At 35.4% G+C, this 20,286-nt stretch overlaps 1 protein-coding gene across 6 annotated transcripts in view; it reads left to right on the top strand.

Moving 5' to 3' along the window:
• The window catches only part of LOC127853309 (kinetochore protein NDC80 homolog), a 100,143-nt gene that overhangs the window by 65,133 nt on the left and 14,724 nt on the right, over positions 1–20,286 (top strand). For all 6 annotated transcript variants that reach the window (XM_052387725.1, XM_052387723.1, XM_052387724.1 and 3 more), the window contains exons 11-13: positions 361–464; positions 1,216–1,359; positions 13,521–13,610. In XM_052387725.1, coding sequence (XP_052243685.1) covers positions 361–464; positions 1,216–1,359; positions 13,521–13,610 — 338 coding nt within the window. The remainder of the gene's footprint in view (positions 1–360; positions 465–1,215; positions 1,360–13,520; positions 13,611–20,286) is intronic.

Raw genomic sequence — 20,286 nt, 5'->3', positions numbered from 1 at the left:
ACTGTCAAGCACTCGAATAATCGAGCGCGCTGTCCTCTGACAGCTCTTGTTTTTGAAATACTGTCAAACCATCCCACCCAAGAATCCCCCCCCCCCCCCCCAAAATAATGCTTTTTTTTTTAATTTTTATGGAAGAAAATGTAATAAATGACCACACCCCCACACTTTACACCCCCTTCCACTCCACCCCTCCTTTCTTAGTGATTGAAATCGAGATAGGTCCCTTCACCTTTAAAAAGAAAAATAGATGAGCGGCCTGCACCCGCAAGGCGGTGCTCTTGTTGCAAGTTGCATTAACTGTGTGTTGGTGCCTGTTATAGGTAGAGAGTTGCATTAACCGTGTGTTGGTGCCTGTTATAGGTAGAGAGTTGCGGCGCCAGAAGGAGGAGCTTGAGCGTTCCATACAGAGGATGAACGAGGACATCTGGAAGACTGAGATCAGCCTCTCCAAGGAACTAGAGGAGGTAAGCACAGGCTATCTAGGGGCCTAATATATGTTGTCATCTTGTTTTTAAATCAAATGCAAAATTAGTGAATGTGTTTTTTTAACTTGTGGATGTGATTATGGATTTGTTAAGTTCTAGGCTCCTTAAATTATTAAAAATTGAAAATCTGGATATCCAGGTCCTTTGCAGTTTCCAAGATCTATATAAATCCAGGCAGTTTGTTTAAGGGAGGTATGAGGATAATAAGGTGGATAAAAAAGGTTGCAAATGATGATTGACAAATCCTGGAGTGTTCAGTAGGACCAGTAGTTACAGAGCCACCCAGTTATTAATAAGGGGCATTCTATATTGCTCAACAACGAATAAAATATTTCGCTGCATGTAAAACTGTAGCCCGAAACATCTTAATATTTTATATTTGTCTGTGGGAAACCTGTGCTCAAAACATGCACAATAATGAACAAGTAAAGAGATTCCATTTACTTGGAAACAAAAGAAACATAAAATATCTTGTCTGTTTTAAGTGACTGGAGTGACATGATCGTTTAGTTTATCTTCATAGCATTTTGTATATCTCTGAAAAAACAACTTTAATATTAAACCTCACTAAATGCATGGATTCTGCAAAAAAACAAATACTCAAGTTTTCACGAAAATTATGAATACTTAAGTTTTCACGTGCTGTAAGATATTTGTTCCACCTCTATGATACCCTGAGGTTTAAGTAGAGGTGTTATGCCTGTGTGGGTACATTTGCCTGTTCTTTCAGTGCGAGTCCAAATGTCAGCAATACAACAAGATAGCCCAGGCCCTTAAGCTGATACCAATCACAGCAGAGCATTCGTGTGGCATAGACTACGAGATGAAGAAACCCATGTACAGCGATGTCAATGACTTCCATTTCACAGTCAAGGTACGTGAGATAGGCTAATTCTTAAATATGTCACATATCTGTAGCTTTTTATTAAATATCTGTAAAAAAATTATATTTTGAGCTGACATTGATTTTGTTTGAAGTGCAGATTCATTTGTTTGTTTTTGGCCTGTCAGTCAGTCAGTCATTCATTCATTGTATGTGTGTGTCCCAAAACTTTAACCTTGGTCATAACTTTTGTAATATTAAAGATAGCAACTCGATATTTGGAATGCATGTGCGTCAGTCTGTCACACTTTGATGGATCCTGCGATAACTTTAAAAGTTCTTCATATTTTTTCATGAAACTTGAAACATGGACAGATTGCAATATGGAAATTATGCACGTCATTTCATTTTGTTCCTACGTCAAGAATTCTGGTTGCTATGGCAACAAATAGACAAAAAATATTGCTGAAAATGGTGGATCCTGTCATTTTTCTGGATCCTGTGATAACTTTAAAAGTTCTTCATATTTTTTCATGAAACTTGAAATATGGACAGATGGCAATATGGAGATTGTGCATTTCATTTCATTTTGTTCCTACGTCAAGAATTCTGGTTGCTATAGCAACAAATATTAAAAAATCTGACAATCGTGGAGTTTCACCAGTAGGGCACCATATATCTTGCCAATCTCTTGTTCTCACATACATGTAACTTTTGCATGTGGAATTTTTTACCATTCACCTTTATCAAGCATAGTACATTTTGTTATACTTTTCTGAAAATAGTTTAGTTTTTAGGTCTCTGGTGAGTGTCTTTGGCCCCATGCACTTCTTGAAATTAAAGGTATCAATATTTCTGCAAATATAGCATATTTTTACTTAAAATGTCAATTTTATTTGTTTAATACATAAATAAGATTTTTCCTTGGTTTCCTATTAACTTTTACATTTAAAATGTGTAACTTCAATTATGCAACATAGTGGTTCCTATAATTGTGTTTACTCTTAACGTCATCAGATTTTTACCCCCTTTGTCACTGTTTTGCTTCTTTACTTTTGAACTTTTATGTTTGTTCATTCACCTGAGTTAAAAGATGTTGGCTTTATAAATAGGAGATTCAGAATATTAAGAATCAATAGCTTTTTATGCTCAATTTTTCAGAGATGTACAAATCATATACAAACATAGAACAATAACATATGTACAAATGTATAAAAATGAATTTGCATCAAAGAGATGACAAAGATAGTTGTAACGTATATAAACTAGTCAAAGGCACAAGTAATTATACCACCACAAACGAAGTTTAGGGGGTTATATAGGAGTGAGCTTGTCTGTCAGTCGGTTGGTCTGTCTGTTTGTCGGTCTGTTGGTCCGTATAAAGTGTCCGCTCTCTAATTCAAGTTGTTTTCATCCGATCTTCACCAAACTTGGCCAAATGTTGTATGTGATGTCTAGGTCAAGTTCGAAAATGGGTCATTCCGGTTCAAAAACTAGGTCACGGGGTCACTTAGTGCGTTTTAAACATTGAGCATGGTGTACGCTCTCTAATATGGGTATTCCACTACGACCCGATTCCCCACGATTTGTCTTGATTTCCATTATTTTGAGATCGGGGACATTTGTAGCTCAATCGGCGAAGGTCTTAACTCATTCGTAGCTAGTCGTGGGCCGGTCGTAAGTGATTCCTGCAACCTCATGAGTTCCTGAAAAATCGGGGCCAGATTTTGAGCGTGTTAAAAATTTGGCCTGGACCTTCAAGATTGAATTTAATCGCGGTTGACTCGTAACAGCGTTTTAGTGCATTCTTGGGCGTCGTAATGGAATCATGGGTAATTCGTGACTCAGTCGGGAAATCGGTGATCACGTGATCTGTCTACGAATCAGCTACGACTTTGTCAAGACTAATGAGTTCACCCCGAGTGAGTTGCGAGTCTGCTAAGATTCTCGCGTTTTAGATCAATATTGGTGCCTAATTCATTGGTGCTTTCGGTGAGGTCCTAGCTTAGTGGTGACCGATCTGCATTGTTCGTAGTGCAGTAGCAGTAGATTCTTACACAGCGTAGTGAAGTCGCGACCCTATTCGAAAGACTTCAACCGAACCCCACGATTATTCGTAACTCAATCGTTACAGTGTCTTTACTGAATCGTTGACTGTCACGAGTCTACCCGAATTAATAAATGTGATAAATCGTAGCGAATCGTGGGCTTGTTTTTGTAGTGGAATAGGGCCATAATTCAAGTAGTTTTCATCTGAGCTTCATCAAACTTGGTCAGAAGTTGTATCTAGATGATGTCTAGGCCAAGTTCTAACATGGGTCATTGCAGGTCAAAAACTAGGTCATGGGGTCCTTTAATGCGTTTTGAACATTGAGCATGGTGTCCGCTTTCTCATTTAAGTAGTTTTCATCCGATCTTCACCACACTTGGTCAGAAATTGTATCTAGTAGATGTATAGGTCTAGTTCGAACATGGGCCATGCCGGGTCAGAAACTAGGTCACAGGGTCACTTGATGCATTTTAAACATTGAGCATGGTGTTCGCTGTTTTTTGTGAAGACAACATGCCAAATATTCTGTGTCAATGCGGGATGTGGGGGTATTCGTCACGTCTGTGAAAAGCTCTAGTTTAGATTGAAACTACATACAAGTGTAATCATTTAGTGATAATATTGAACATAATATTGAACATTCATTATATTTTATAATATATTTTAAAAATGAACAATTAAAACTTTTACAAATATAAAGTTTAATAGATAATCAGATCATATAAAGAAAACAATTTTTTAAAAACATTTTTTTAGTCTTTAGTGCAGTTTTTCTTGTTGTCCCCTACTGGTTTCACCGGAGGGGACTTTTGGTTTGCACTCTGTGTGTCTGTCTGTCTGTCTGTCTGCGAGTCTGTGTGTCACACTTTTCTGGATCCTGCGATAACTTTAAAAGTTCTTAAATTTTTTTCAAAAATCTTGAAACATGGATAGATGGCAATATGGAAATTATGCACGTCATTTCATTTTGTTCCTACGTCAAAAATTCTGGTTGCTATGGCAACAAATAGACTAGAAATACTGCTGAAAATGGTGGTTTTCTGGATCCTGCGATAACTTTAAAAGTTTTTAATATTTTTTCATGAAACATGCAACATATATAGATGGCAATGCGGACATTATGCACGTAATTTCATTTTGTTCCTACGTCAAAATTTGTGGTTGCTATGGCAACCCCCCAAAAAAATCATCTGAAAATGGTGGAATTTCTGACAATTGTGGAGCTGGTAGGGGACCATATTGCTTGACAATAGCCTTGTTCAATATTATATATTATGTCTTTGGAATCGAGGATATTTGTTGTTTTTAACCAGGTTTATCGAAGAAAAAAACTGGTTATTTGATTGGCGAATGTCGGCTGGCGGGCGGAACAAGCTTGTCCGGGCCATTACTCTGTCGTTCATTGTCAGATTTTAAAATCATTTGGCACGTTTGTTCACTTTCATTAGACAGTGTGTCGCGCAAAAGAATTACGTCGATATCTCCAAGGTCAAGGTCTTAATTTTAGTTTGAAGGTCAAACATGGCCATAAATGAGCATGTCCGGGCCATAACTTTGTCATTCATTGTCAGATTTTAAAATCATTTGGCACGTTTGTTCACCATCATTAGACGGTGTGTCGCGCGAAAGAATTACGTCAATATCTCCAAGGTCAAGGTCACAATTTGAGTTTGAAGGGCAGAAATGGCCATAAATGAGCTTGTCCGGGCCATAACTTTGTCGTTCATTGTCAGATTTTAAAATCATTTGGTACATTAATTCACCATCATTAGACGGTGTGATGCGCGAAAGAATTACGTCGATATCTCCAAGGTCAAGGTCACAATTTGAGTTTGAAGGTCAAAAATGGCCATAAATGAGCATGTCCGGGCCATTACTTTGTGATTCGTTGTGAGATTTTAAAATCATTTGGCACATTTGTTCACCATCATTAGACGTTGTGTCGCGTGAAAGAATCAAGTTGATATCTCCAAGGTCAAGGTCTTAATTTGAGTTTGAAGCTAAAAAATGGCCATAAATGAGCGTGTCTGGACCATTACTATGTCATGAATTGTGACATTTTAATATCATTTGGCACATTTGTTCACAATTATTGGACAGTGTGTCGCACGAAAGAATTACGTCAATATCTCCAAGGTCAAGGTCTCCACAACTAAAAATAGATTAATTTTGAAACAACTATGGAACTATGAACAATCAGTAATAATGCACATTTTGATTTTGAGTTGTCTCTCTTTATCAGACTTTTTTATGCCCCCCCCCCCCCCCCCCCCCCCCTTCAAAGAAGAGGGGGTATATTGTTTTGCACATGTAAGTTGGTCCGTCGGTCGGTCCGTCCACCAGATGGTTTCTGGATGATGACTCAAGAACGCTTAGGCCTAGGATCATGAAACTTCATAGGTACATTGATCATGACTGGAAGATGACTCCTATTGATTTTCAGTTCACTAGGTCAAAGGTCAAGGTCACAGTGACTTGAAATAGTAAAATGGTTTCCAGATGATAACTCAAGAACGCTTAGGCCTAGGATCATGAAACTTCATAGATACATTGATCATGACTGGCAGATGACCCCTATTGATTTTCAGGTCACTAGGTCAAAGGTCAACGTCACAGTGACTTGAAAAAGTAAAATGGTTTCTGGATGATTACTCAAGAATGCTTATGTCTAGGATCATGAAACTTCATAGGAACTTTTATCATGACTGGCAGATGACCTCTATTGATTTTCAGGTCACTAGGTCAAAGGTCAAGGTCCCAGTGACAAAAAACGTATTCACACAATGGATTCCACTACAACTGACAGCCCATATGGGGGGGCATGCATGTTTTACAAACAGCCATTGTTTTCTAATTGAAATCAAGGTCAATTTTACACAAGGGGGTTAACAATACACATTTTGAATTGTCTCTCTTTATCAGACTTTTCTCAACTGAAAAACCTGGTTTTGTGACAATTTTGTCGCTTGTTTAAGTGTGATTTTGCAAAATAGTGAAAAGCTCTTCCTTTAAACGACATATTTTTGTATTTTAAACTGAACATATAAATGATCTTTATGTGGAAAGTAATTATTAAAATTACCATCTATATTCGGCTGTTTTCCAGTGACAAAAGTTACCATTAACAGTTTTTCCCGAAAATCGGACCAATTTCCACAACAATTGCCAACCTTTTCCTATTAAATGGATAAGAAATGTTATACAGCGCTCATTCCATCTAATTGGTCCAATAAAAATATTAATGTTATACTTGGAATGCTTACAAATCAGATGGAGTATTTTTGTCAGAAATAAACCTTTAAAGTTGCGAAAATTAAATGTCAAATGTTTACTGAGCAATATTATATGATATTAAAACTAATATATTCGTGAGCTCTTAATACTAGTCCTTTGATTATGTTGACAGTTTTGACAAGTTTAATTATTTAAATCATATTTTAGAAAAATAGTTTTTCACTGTTTTAATGTCCCCAAGTTTATATTGGGGGACATATTGTTTTTTCACTGTCTGTTTGTTGGTTGGCTTGTTTGCGTCAAACTTTAACATTGGCCATAACTTTTTCAAAATTGAAGATAGCAACTTGATATTTGGCATGTATGTGTATTTTATGGAGCTGCACATTTTGAGTGATGAAAGGTCAAGGTCATCCTTCAAGGTCAAAGATCGAATATATGTGGGAGGGGGGACATAGTGTTTCACAAAAACATCTTGTTCTGATTAACTTTTGATGTTAACTATAATTATCTTCAGATTGTGTCTTCCAACAATATAAAACTAATGATTGGAAAAACATAATGGCATTCAACATTCTCATGTTAAACTTAAACCTATAGATTCAAACGCACATGCCAGTATAATTTCTTTAAGCAGGTTTATAACAAAAAGCAACAGGAAATAGAAAATGCATTAAGTAATAATCTATTTTGAAATACCTTAAAAAAATGCCCAGTATGATATTAAATATATTTAAAAAAAACAACATTTATTTCATAACATTTAAAATATCTAAGTTTAAATTTTGAATAAATTTTTTAAAGATTATTGCAAGTAAAAATTGAACATTAACTTATTGGTAAGAAGAGTCAGGGCTAACTCTGCCATTCGCTACAAATTGACCTATTTGGCTGAAGAAAATTCTATTTGGCTACAACGTTTTCTTCATTAAGACTTTTAAAAAAATATGATAGTAACATGAGACTCTGGGTAAAAATTTAAGAAGCACCTTATTAATTTAAATTTAACAGTGCAGTTTAACATGCACTTTAAACAAATAGAATACTGTTATGTGTAATCTTATTTATTATGTTTCATTTAATGCCAATTTTTCATAGTTAAAATCTGTAAAATCTAAAGCAACAAAAATCACGGAAATGTGACCTATTTCTGAAACTATTTGAAGAAACTCAAATGTAAGAAACACATTGAATACTAAAAGATATTATCAAGGATTTACAACAAAAGGCACTCCGTGATAACTATCACTGACACACCCATTACAGACATGCAATCATAAATTTCAAAGAACAACACACCATATATAGGGATGTAAAGCATTGAGTTACCACTTTCTATTTAAGGCTTATCATCTGTAAAAAACATCTTGAAAAAAGCTCCATAAAAAGTGCTTGCGTTCCAATTCCATTGAATCACATTTAATCATATAGCTGTAACATGAAGCTTATAGTGATTCCACAATGATTTTTTTTTAATTGACACTTTAAACGGAATATTAAGATTAATTAATCATAGACTTCATATTGCTGTCATTTTCAATAATAAAAAAAAAATAATTTAATATTCATCTGTTACAAAGATCTATACAGAAGAGGAGGTCATAAAAAAGGTCTTTGTAAGTTCTTATTTATTTTCTTAATTTCCTTATTTAATAACTTTTTGAACCTTTCACCTGACCATTTTGTTTGACAGAAAGTTTTGACATTTAAAGGTTAAGATTGGCTATGGAAGTCAGAAAGGAATTTTGGTTGAAACGACCCTGAGCAAAAAACGGCCTAAGATAAAAAGGTCTCAAAAGGGGCGTACAGTCCAAAAACTGTTGAAAAGAATCCTTCATTTTTACCGATATTATATTTTTCTTGATGGTTTTCACAGAATTTAAGATATTAACAACTGTCACCAAGTGTAACAAAGTTAAACTGCACAATTTCTTTTCAAGATGATTTTTATGCCCCTGGATCGAATGATCGGGGGTATATTGTTTTTGGCCTGTCTGTCATTCCGTCATTCTGTCACCAAAACTTTAACCTTATATTCAAGTTTTGCAATAACTTTTGAAATATTGAACATAGCAACTTGATATTTGGCATGCATGTGTATCTCATGGAGCTGCACGTTTTGAGTGGTGAAAGGTCAAGGTCATCCTTCAAGGTCAAAGGTCAACAACAACAAAAAGCGGCGCATTAGGGGGCATTGTGTTTCTGACAAACACATCTCTTGTTGTTGTTTTTTTGATTCAGAAGAACACTTTGTCTGATAATAAACGTACATTTTAATTTCAAAAACTCTGTTTTTAACTATAATTAATAAATGCATTTTGTAAAAACAAACATGGAATACTTAAATTGTGGCAGTTATGACCTTTTTGCGGATGTTTTAATTCAAGGTCATCTTAACTTAGTGTTGTTTTACTTCCTTCTTGTTACCCTCACCTTGAAGGGGAAATGATGCTTAAAATGTCAGATATGTTTGATGCAAACATTGTTAATGGTGTTGTTTAATTATTATTAAGTTACATAAATATCATGTATAGAAATGAAGTGCTTCCAGAAGCATTATTTTGCCAATACTAATTATTATGATTGATTACATTTACTTGTCTATGATAGTTGTAAGTAGACAATAGACCAGTAACACATAAAATCAGACAAATTATGTGTAATAAATTTATATCAAATAAGAGTGTTTTTACGTAGCACATTTGTGGGAACATGTAAGAAACAGCACTAAGAAATAAAACATGCATAAGCAGTATATACACATCGCCTAAATATTAAACAGCACTACATGCATTTATGTTTCAGCTTGTTTGTTGGTTTTTTATTGTTGAAAGAATGGCATAATGTCAGTCTGTGTTTTGTGAGTTGTTGTATGGTTACAAGTTTTCTATTCCATCTAGCTGGCAATAATCAAGAGTATTGATAGATCTTTGAATAAACCAGAGACGTAGACGTTATTTATGTCTCAGATTGAACACCGCAATAAAAATGCTGCAATAAAGAGTGCCAAAATTTGTCCAATCAATTGAATAAAAACAAGAAGATCTATTCTTTAATCAAGAAATTTATTTAATGTATTGAATTAAAATTGTAAGTATATATTTACATCTATATTTGATGATGTCATCTTGTGTTTTCAATATTGATATGTCGCCAAATTTTCAAAAGCGTGAACGATCGAAATCAGATGTGGCGTTGCGCGGCATTATTAGAAATGGCATCACATTCAGCTTTGCTCTGGAATTCTGCTAGTAATGTGACTTAGTGCTGATATCAACTTTGGCTTATTGTGAAAAGGTTCTATTTATATGGAAAAGTGTGTTTGTCCGGCATAATAAACTCCCAGGTCAGGTAAAAGAATAATCACCATTGCAATTTAATGATAAATTTTGTTGAAACCAAAATCTTACTTGATATTGTAAGTGTACAAACAAGTATTATATGTTGCAGCGCTTTTGAAAACCATCTGAAAATTATGAAAACCTGACTAACAAGTTCACTTCTCAAGACCTTTTAAACTTCAATTGTGGGCATGAATATAAATTAACTTAGTGAACTCTGTGTAATGTAACGGGTTATAATGGGTATATTTCAGTAAAATGTATATGCAATGTATTTTATTATTATGAGTTTATTTTATGAAAGGATAATAGATATATTTCAGTAATATGTAACGAACAGAAAAATATAAGAATCGTGACTCGCAAAATGCATATAAACAATTAGTAGGTACATTAAGCAATACAAATTGGAGATGTCAAATTAAATGGAGACCCGCGAGTACAGAGGCGTAAAAGTCCGGTATGCACACGTTTGACGCCCATTACTTGATGACAGGCGTGGGTCACGAATTAGGCAATACGTAACGAAATTGGTATAAAAGCGGAGTAATTTTAACGGACCTAGAGCCATTGAACCCATTCGAGACAATCGAGTAGAGTAGTCACGCTTTCTTGACGTGGCGGCAAATTGGCCGCCGCGCTGTAAAATTGTTTCTCATGAACATTAGTAAGCGTTGGGTTAGAAATTATTTAACAGAAATAAATCTCGATGAAAACAGAAATGAACTTTGGTTGTTACTGTGTATTATCAAGGAATAATGTGTAATTACGTGACATCTGTAACCATCTGGACTTTTAGCTGGAAATTTCTCTGAGTCTTAAATCCATTAGTCAAATAATGTCACCTACCCAATAGCATTGTTCAACATTTTTATTCACTGATTGTACCCAAAATAATAACTTTTTCTTATAGAATTCAAATAATATGCGTGTTCATTTTGTAACAAATCATGGGAGAAGTGTACCATTCTTCATTAAAGAAGGGATTCGAAAAATGAAGAGAGCAATAATCTCTATATACAAGGTTTTTAATAAACAAACATAAGAGATCCCACTAGGATTTTTAAAACCAGAATCCTGGCACTCCTTATTTTGAAAATAGTCCCAATTAATAAAGGAGGAAACCCGAAGGAAAAAGCAGTCACAAAAGAAGTGCTGCTGAATTGCATGCATTTTCAAATTTTCAGGAAATAAACATATAAATAAATAATAAATACACAAAATATTTTTCTTTGTTTTATTATTAAAAGCCCATTTTAAACTACTCTTTACTTGATTGAACAGTTTAATCTGCGGTCATGATACAATAAATGTGCTCTCTAAGTCAAGTATTTCAAATGGACAGCATGATAAAAAAGTTCAATGCTCTTGTATAACAATATTGTGCTGCCATTGTGCCATTCACCTGTCATATGTATAAACGCTAATGTATTCATAACTGGATATATACTGTTTTTCTTGTATAAAAAAATAAAATATCACTAGTTGGGAGCGTTTGATATATATTGTGTTGTATTATCTATTTATTTTGTCTCTATTTCCTTGAGGTCACATATTATAAAAACAGGCAAATTAATACAGCACAAAATAGAATGCAAAAAATGATCTGAAAAACACAACAGTGCACTTCAGCACAATATAAAGAGAATAATAGGTTGGTGACGTGGATGGAGAATGGTTATCTGGCTCGTGGGTGGAATTTATCGGGTGAGCGGAAGGCTTTCAACTTTTAATTGAAAGTTCCGGAACAACTGTGCAGCTGTGGTATAACCAAAACCAACTTGGGAAAAGCCTGATTTATACATATTAAGTGCATGAGACCAATTGATTAATACAGTACAGCCAAAGCGGCACAAACAAAATCCGCGGCTACACCACGGCCAGATTATTAGTCCGCGGCGGCCGAATGGTGTGTTCACGCGGCGTATCGCCGTGGCACTCGGCATCGATCCGCGCAACGACGCCGAGACTGTATTAACCTCGCGTACTTTCGCGGAGTAAATCCGCCGCATACGTACGCGGCGGATCGAGTGAAAAGATATCCACCTACATGTACATACATGTATGTGTAGCGTAGAATTAATTACGCGCAACTGTTTATGTTTCGTTCGATTATCATTATTAAATTTGTAATCCGAAACACACTTCCGAATTTTAATGCTAACGCGTCCTTTGGCAAATTCTAGCCTCAAATAAACAGTGCTAAAATATCCTTTGTTTCATAAAAAGCGCGCGAAAATTATGCAGACATGTAGAACGTCGTTTGGAAAGTTGGGTGTATTTTGTGTTGTATAAATACATGAACATCACGTCAGGCGTAAATCGCGTGTTCAGTGGGGAAAAAAAACGCCCCGATTAGACGTTATTTCATCATCTCTATAAATAGTAACAATTGCCAAAATGTATTTGATACTTAAGGAAATATCGAGAATGTTTGTGTATCGTGAATATTTACCAGCATTTGCTTTAAAACTGGAATATACGGGATTATCGGGTAATTAGTAGCGATATTAACTGTATAATATGAACAAAATAAAACGTGTTTATATACGCATATTCAAACAATAGTTATAATAAGCTGATAATTAACAAAACAACAAATACGTCGTCACCGTCTTGATTATTGATGTGGCTTCAAACTGCTAATTTTCTCAGCTAAAATATAATAGCAGAATCAACATGCAATTAATTTATAAATCCACCATATGCTGGAGCCTTGACCACTTGTATGTGCGAAAACATAATTACGTGACCTTGTTTATGTGTGAAATACATACACTACGGGCGGGAAACAAACTTAATTGGCCGGACACATTAACTATGCTTACATGTATATGATAATACAATCCGCGTACTATAAATTTATTATGATTTTTATTATTATAATTGTTCTTTCAAAATTTGTTAACTACATGTAACTAATAATTTTAAAAAGATTTTTTATTTCATGATGCGCATTGACTGGGCATCATGCCGCGGATCGCGGCATGCCTCGGCGGACAGATGCGAAGTTTCGCGGCGAAAAGCGACTTGCCGCCGCATACTGACGCGGCTTCAACGACTGACGCGGCATCGACTCGTTTCGCCTTGCCGCGGATCGCGAAATACGTTTGTTCCGCTTTGGCTGTACTGTATGTTTTTATGCAATCTAAACATATTTATTTTGTCAGAGTCTGCAGATGGGTCCAAGACACTTGCTGTCAGGGAAATTAATGCAACAAGTTTTGTATAAGGAACTTACAAGCAAATTGTGGTTAAATTATAAAGTCAATTTTTAGAAAATTACATGTATGTTGCTTAGAGAAGACACCCTTTTGCTGTTCTTCTCCACAGAAAAATCTCTGACATATTTCCCTAATTCTGGTGATCAGAAATTTATGGTACCAAATATTTTTTTAAGGTATTCACATTGGATGACCCTTGGCTTGAACTTTAAAGGTGACTGCCGGGTCAAATGCAGATTACACTAGTCAAAATCAATGAAAAGTGTTACATGGTATTTGTTGATTGCTCTGCAAAAGGTAATATGTAGTTATATATGTTACATGTTAAAGGCTTAATGTGCATGTGTTTTGATTGTATTTCAGCCTGCATTGATGACACTGAAGGCACAGTGCTTCCAGTCAGCAAATGAGAAAGAATCTGAAAGGATGAAGGCAAATGAGCAGCTTGAACAGGTCAATGTCTCTGTTACTTGGTATAATTTAATAAAATCATTTTGTTCCAGATTGTTTTGAATTTAAAGTAATTTTAGCTCGATTGGTCATTGTCGGCTCGGGTACTACTTAAATGAACCCTTCGGTACTCTTAAGTGTACTTAGAAGTACCTGGGTAAGAAAAATATACTAACAAATTGCCAACAAATTAAGACTGTACCTGAATTTTATTCCCACCTAAAAACGATGTAGTAAAACGCGCTACGTAATAGAAAACAAAATTCTCTTCGAAAAAATTCCCCAACATGTTTTATATGCCCCTGAAGGAGGGCATATAGTGATCGGACTGTTCGTCCGTCCATCCGTCTGTCTGTCTGTCACACTTTGCATTTAGGTTTTGAAAAATGCTCATTACATCTATGTCGCTTCAGATAGCAATTTCATATTTGGCATGCATGTGTATATGGACAAGGCCTTTCCATACGCACACACATTTTTACTAGGGATGCAAGAGGTTACAAAAATCATTAACCGGTTAACCTTTTTCCATAACCAATAATATAACCGGTTAACCGAAACGCCTAAAGTAAGTTAAAATGATTAATGATACGTAAAAAATCTCATACCGCTCGAACCGCTCTGTAGAAACAAAAGTAATTATCCCCACGCTTTTCGGAGAAAAAGTGGGGATATTGTGGTTATGTCCATCTGTCTGTCCGTCCGTCCTGGCCACCTGCTCCTCCTACACTATTAGCACTAGAACCTTGAAACCTACACACATGGTAGCTATGAGCATATGTGCGAAGGTGAACTATTTGGAATTTTGATCTGACCCCTGGGTCAAAAGTAATGGGGTTGGGGTGGGGCCGGGGCCCGTATTCACCAACCGATTCTTAGACTTAAGAATAAAGAATAGACTTAGAACCAAGAAAAATGTATTCAGTGTTTGAATATATACAGGCCTCCACTGGTGATTATGTCATCAACAAAATGTTCTATATGAAAAATAATATAGAAAGAGGTGTTTACTGCAGAGTTTGATTCAAAATTAAAGAAATTATTGAATATTCTAATTTAAAGAATTTTCTTTATTGTTAGACTTAAGTCTAAGAATTGTTTGGTGAATACGGCCCGGGTCAGAGATTTTTATGCCCCCCTTCGAAGAAGAGGGGGTATATTGCTTTGCTCATGTCGGTCGGTCCGTCGGTCTGTCGGTCGGTCTGTCGGTCCGTCCACCAGGTGGTTGTCAGACGATAACTCAAGAACGCTTGGGCCTAGGATCATGAAACTTAATAGGTACATTGATCATGACTCGCAGATGACCCCTATTGATTTTGAGGTCGCTAGGTCAAAGGTCAAGGTCACGGTGACCCGAAATAGTAAAATGGTTTTTGAATGATAACTCAAGAACGCATAAGCCTAGGATCATGAAACTTCATGGGTAGATTGATCATGACTCACAAATGACTTCTATTGATTTTGAGGTCACTAGGTCAAAGGTCAAGGTCACGGTGACCCGAAATAGTAAAATGGTTCCCGGATGATAACTCAAGAATGCATAGGCCTAGGATCATGAAACTTCATGGGTAGATTGATCATGACTCGCAGATGACCCCTATTGATTTTGAGGTCACTAGGTCAAAGGTCAAGGTCACAGTGACCCGAAATAGTAAAACGGTTTTCGGATGATAACTCAAGAACGCATATGCCTAGGATCATGAAACTTCACAGGTAGATTGATCATGACTCGCAGATGACTCCTATTGATTTTGAGGTCACAAGGTCAAAGGTCAAGGTCACAGTGACCCGAAATAGTAAAATGATTTTCAGATGATAACTCAAGAATGCTTTTGCCTAGGATCATGACACTTCATAGGTACATGGATCGTGACTAGCAGATGACCCCTATTGATTTTCAGGTCACTAGGTAAAAGGTCAAGGTCACAGTGACAAAAACGTATTCACACAATGGCTGCCACTACAACGGACAGCCCATATGGGGGGCATGCATGTTTTACAAACAGCCCTTGTTACTCATTTTTTTTAGGTTATTTTACTATTATTTCTTCATTTCTACACTGATTGTCTTCAAATTGATACTGAACCTCTCTTATGACAATACGGTCAATCTCAACTATGCAAGGCCACATTACAAACCCTGGGGCGCCCCGCCCACATTGGCCACGCCCACCCAAAATTGCCTTTTACTACAATTTCTTCATTTCTACACAGATTCACTTCAAATTGATATTGAACCTCTCTTATGACAATACTGTCAATCTAAGCTATGCATGGTCCCATTACCAACCCTGGGGCGCCAAGCCCACATAGGCCACGCCCACCCAAAATTGCCTTTTACTATAATTTCTTCATTTCTACACCGATTCCCTTCTAATTGATACTGAACTTCTCTTATGACAATACGGTCAATCTCAACTATGCATGGCCCCATTACCAACCCTGGGGCGCCCCTGGGTCAAACATGCGGCGTGGGGATAGGCATCGGCCTCTGCCGCGCCATTTCTAGTTTCAAATTTGAAATCGCTTACGTTGGTAGCATGCCAGTTTCGTAATAAAATGTATTATATAATATATTTAAATAATTTTGTAAATGTATGCTATATATTTTATTTATTTTTCCTGCGTAAATGCATAGTAGTAAATAATTAAAGAACTACACAATGTTCATTTTCACGTGTTATTAATTTGGTTGGGCCGCATATATTACTTTCACGTCGTATTGCTCACAAAAATGGTGTGTCCCTTTGTTCATTCTGTTTTAATTTTTGAAACTCAAATTGGCTTAATATGGAAATGTTTTTATGTCCCCCACCACTATAGTGGGGGACATATTATTTTTGCCCTGTCTGTTGGTTTGTTGCTCTGTGTGTTTGTTTGTTTGCGTCAAACTTTAACATTTGCCATAAATTTTGCAAAATTGAAGATGGCAACTTCATATTTGGCATGCATGAGCAGCGTTATAGATAATTTATGACACAAGAGGGTAAATACCCCCACTTTTCAAAGCATGGGGGTAAATGGTCAAATTTTGCCTGGCTTGAAGGGTAATTTGCTAAAAGTAAAACAAGAATATAGCTGGGGTACAGAAACGCTACTTTAATCATGTTAAACACAATAAACCATTAACTAAGTGTATTCCTTTATAGAAGTATGTTTCTTTTAAAGTGTTATATGATTTTTTAACTTGTATTGTTGGCAGATTTTACATTTAAGACAAACTTCATCCTTATCGTCCCCCACTGTGAGCCATGGAAAACTGTTTTGCCAACTTTTAAGTGTGTCCTTTTTTATTTGAAAACGGAGGAAGTTTAATAATTCAGTATTGGCAGTACATGTTATTACTGGATACAACTTTTGCCTTATAAAATAATCAATTTTACTTTGAGAAGTGATTTGTTTTGGCTTCGAAAAAGCCATGCTGACCTCTTCATGTAATTTTATAAACACAAGCGCTTGACTGTCTGTTTAAAAAAAATCAATACAATCCATCTAGATAATACAGAGTAAACATACCGAATGCCTAACTATTTGTACAATCCAGCGCACAAATTAGCTCTAATTTTTACGATAACCAGTCTCATATTTTGGAGAAGGACAATCGGCTGTTTAAATTTTTTGTTTACGTTGTACGCAGAGAATTTACAGCATTTGCGCAAAGTCCAGATTGGCCTGCTTAAATGTACGCACGGAAATTATAAATTGAGCATATTTTGATATTTCTTATGCGTATATTACGCTGATACGCAGCTTATCTAGAACGCTGCATGTGTATCTCATGGAGCTGCACATTTTGAGTGGTGAAAAGTCAAGGCCATCCTTCAAGGTCAAAGGTCAAATATATGGGTCAAAATCGCTTATTTAATGTACACTTTTGCAATATTGAAGATAGCAACTTGATATTTGGCATGCATGTGTATCTCATGGAGCTGCACATTTTGAGTGGTGAAAGGTCAAGGTCATCCTTCAAGGTCAAAGGTCAAATATATGGGGACATAGTGTTTCACAAACACATCTTGTTTCCCTCTCAATTTGACGTAAAGTGGGTAATGTGTGTTCAACGAATCCGCATCTCTTCTTATTCAATAATTGTATATTTTGTTGTTTGCATTTTAGCATTTGTAGCCGAAGTAATATCATTTGATTTTAATTATACAATTAAAAAATGTGTGAAATAAAAGACACAAATGCAAATTAAATTCATTTTGAACGAAATAAATGTTTAATGTTTAATATAATCAGTACATTTATTTAATAGCGAGGTAACTAAGTATTATCATCTCAAATACTGATAGTTACGTATGTTTGTAAAACGTACCATAGCGCGCATATTTAAAGAAATTTAACAGATACTTAATTTAACGGTTTAATTTTTTTAAATATTTTTAATGGATGTTTAATTATTTATTTGGATAATAGTTTTCTTTCTTAAATAAAACTTTCATCGGACGGTAACGGTGGAATCATTGGACATAAATTATCATAATGATATTAGTTTTTTATGAACAAAACGATGTTAACTCATCAAGATTTTAATTACAAATGCAATTCTTGATAAAATTGTTACTTATAAACACGGTAAGCAATCAGTGTTGGATATTGGTTAACACATAAAAATAAGCCGTCCAATGTCTCAACTGTTTTTTATCGCGAGTTCAATAAACGTGTCTATTACGTCCACGCTAATAGCTCCCTCTCATCGAAGTTTGTTTGTTTAAATTTAGGGAGTCAAAAAGCAATAGTGTCAGTTATCAAAAAATACCCCTTATTTGTTATCACAAAGGTATTGATTAATTGCTTTATTACTTCGATTGTTGACACGTTATTTATTACGGTCGATGGTGCGACATGTTGTTTTAACTTGTCGCCAGCAAAAGTTGGCAGTATGTCACTCGAAAAAAGTAAAATCGAACGAATTATTCCATAAAAAAAACATGATCAAATATTTTTTCCAGGTAAATCTTTTCCCAAAAAATGTAACAGGTTAACTGGTCGTTTCAGTAAGTTAATCAGTAAACCGGTTAACCTCTTGCATCCCTAATTTTTACCGCTGTGACCGCGTTTAGGTTTCGAAATCTGCGTTTCAGTTTCGAAAAAAGCTCATAACTTCTATCAAGCGTTTAAAGGGGGCATAAGTCATCCTATGGTGACAGCTCTTGTTTAGAAAGATTTTCAATAATATTGAGGCTATATTGACACAAATAATTATGAACATAATTAATTTGAAAAAATTAGCCCTCAACAGCCAATTCAGGGTAAGAATTCCGGGTAACATTAAAGTATATTTTCCGTACACTGGGTACTATTAAGTATACTTACCCGGGGTACATTTAACTCATTTATGCCTAGTGGACTATCCCATCCTTCTAAATTGGATCAATTTATTTCCAAAATTAGGGATTGTCTAGTATATTTATTTTTTTATTTAGAATATTTCTTACAGAAATACCTGTAAGCAAACAGCCCAGACCCTGATGAGACACCGCATGATGCATCATGCGGTGTCTCATCTGGGTCTGCGCTGTTTGCCAAGGCCTTTTTTCTAGACACTAGACATAAATTGGTTAATTAGTACCCAAGCTGACAATGACCAACAAGCGTACGGTAATTTTACCTTAACAAGTTGCACAATTCTTGGTATTGCTCCATCTTTCTAGGAGGATTCAGTGCCAATTTCCCAGATGGCAAGTTATTTGGAACATCTTTGAAAATATTCCTGACATGTTCATGGCAATGTTTGTTGTTATTTTTTATTAACAGACACATGCAAAACAAGATTAAATGTAGAAAGCAATAAAATTATGTACACAAAGTTATGTTTTTATGATTTATTTTACTTAATCAACTGAAACATTTCAAATTTGTTTTTGTGGCATTTTTATGTCCCCCACCCACTATAGTGGGGAACATTATTGTTTTTGCCCTGTCTGTTGGTTGGTTGGTCTGTTGGTTTGCGCCAACTTTAACATTTGCAATAACTTTTGCAATATTGAAGATAGCAACTTGATATTTGGCATGCATATGTATCTCATGGAGCTGCACATTTTGAGTGGTGAAAGGTCAAGGTCATCCTTCAAGGTCAAAGGTCAAAAAAAAAAAGTCAAAGCGGCGCAGAAGGGGACATAGTGTTTCTGACAAACACATTTCTTGTTTTTCTTATATCTATATACATATAAAGTTCTAAGCTTTAGTATTAAAAACTGAAAACTCAAGTTTTATAATAATAAAAACTATCAATATGCATTTTAATTTTAAACTGAGTGTTTCTTCCAAATTTGGCATTATATTAATTACAATCATTGATATGATTTTTCTAGTCTTAAACAAGTTAAATTTGTATAAGTTTAAAAAATTTGTGTAATTATTTATTTCAGGAGTTTGTGTACTGATATTTAAGTTATTATATTCTGAATTTAGGATCATTACATAACATCTGCTATGTAAGACACACTTCCAATTAGAACACCATTAGATGGGCTACATATATGCAATGGCTATGCTCAGTCATCACTTTTACATGTAACTACATGTAATAATTATTGATATTAGCTCAAAAGGGTTTGATAATTGAAAAAGAAAAAAACAGAGAAATGTTGCTATAACAATCGACTTGCCCAACAGACTACCCACTTTTAAAAATCACTTGCCATCAGAATTTAAACCCGTCCTGGGAAAGCTG

The sequence above is a fragment of the Dreissena polymorpha genome, chromosome 12 (genome assembly GCF_020536995.1).
Source record: "Dreissena polymorpha isolate Duluth1 chromosome 12, UMN_Dpol_1.0, whole genome shotgun sequence".
Lineage (NCBI taxonomy): Eukaryota > Metazoa > Mollusca > Bivalvia > Myida > Dreissenidae > Dreissena > Dreissena polymorpha.
This window is presented reverse-complemented; position numbering and strand designations above follow the sequence as displayed.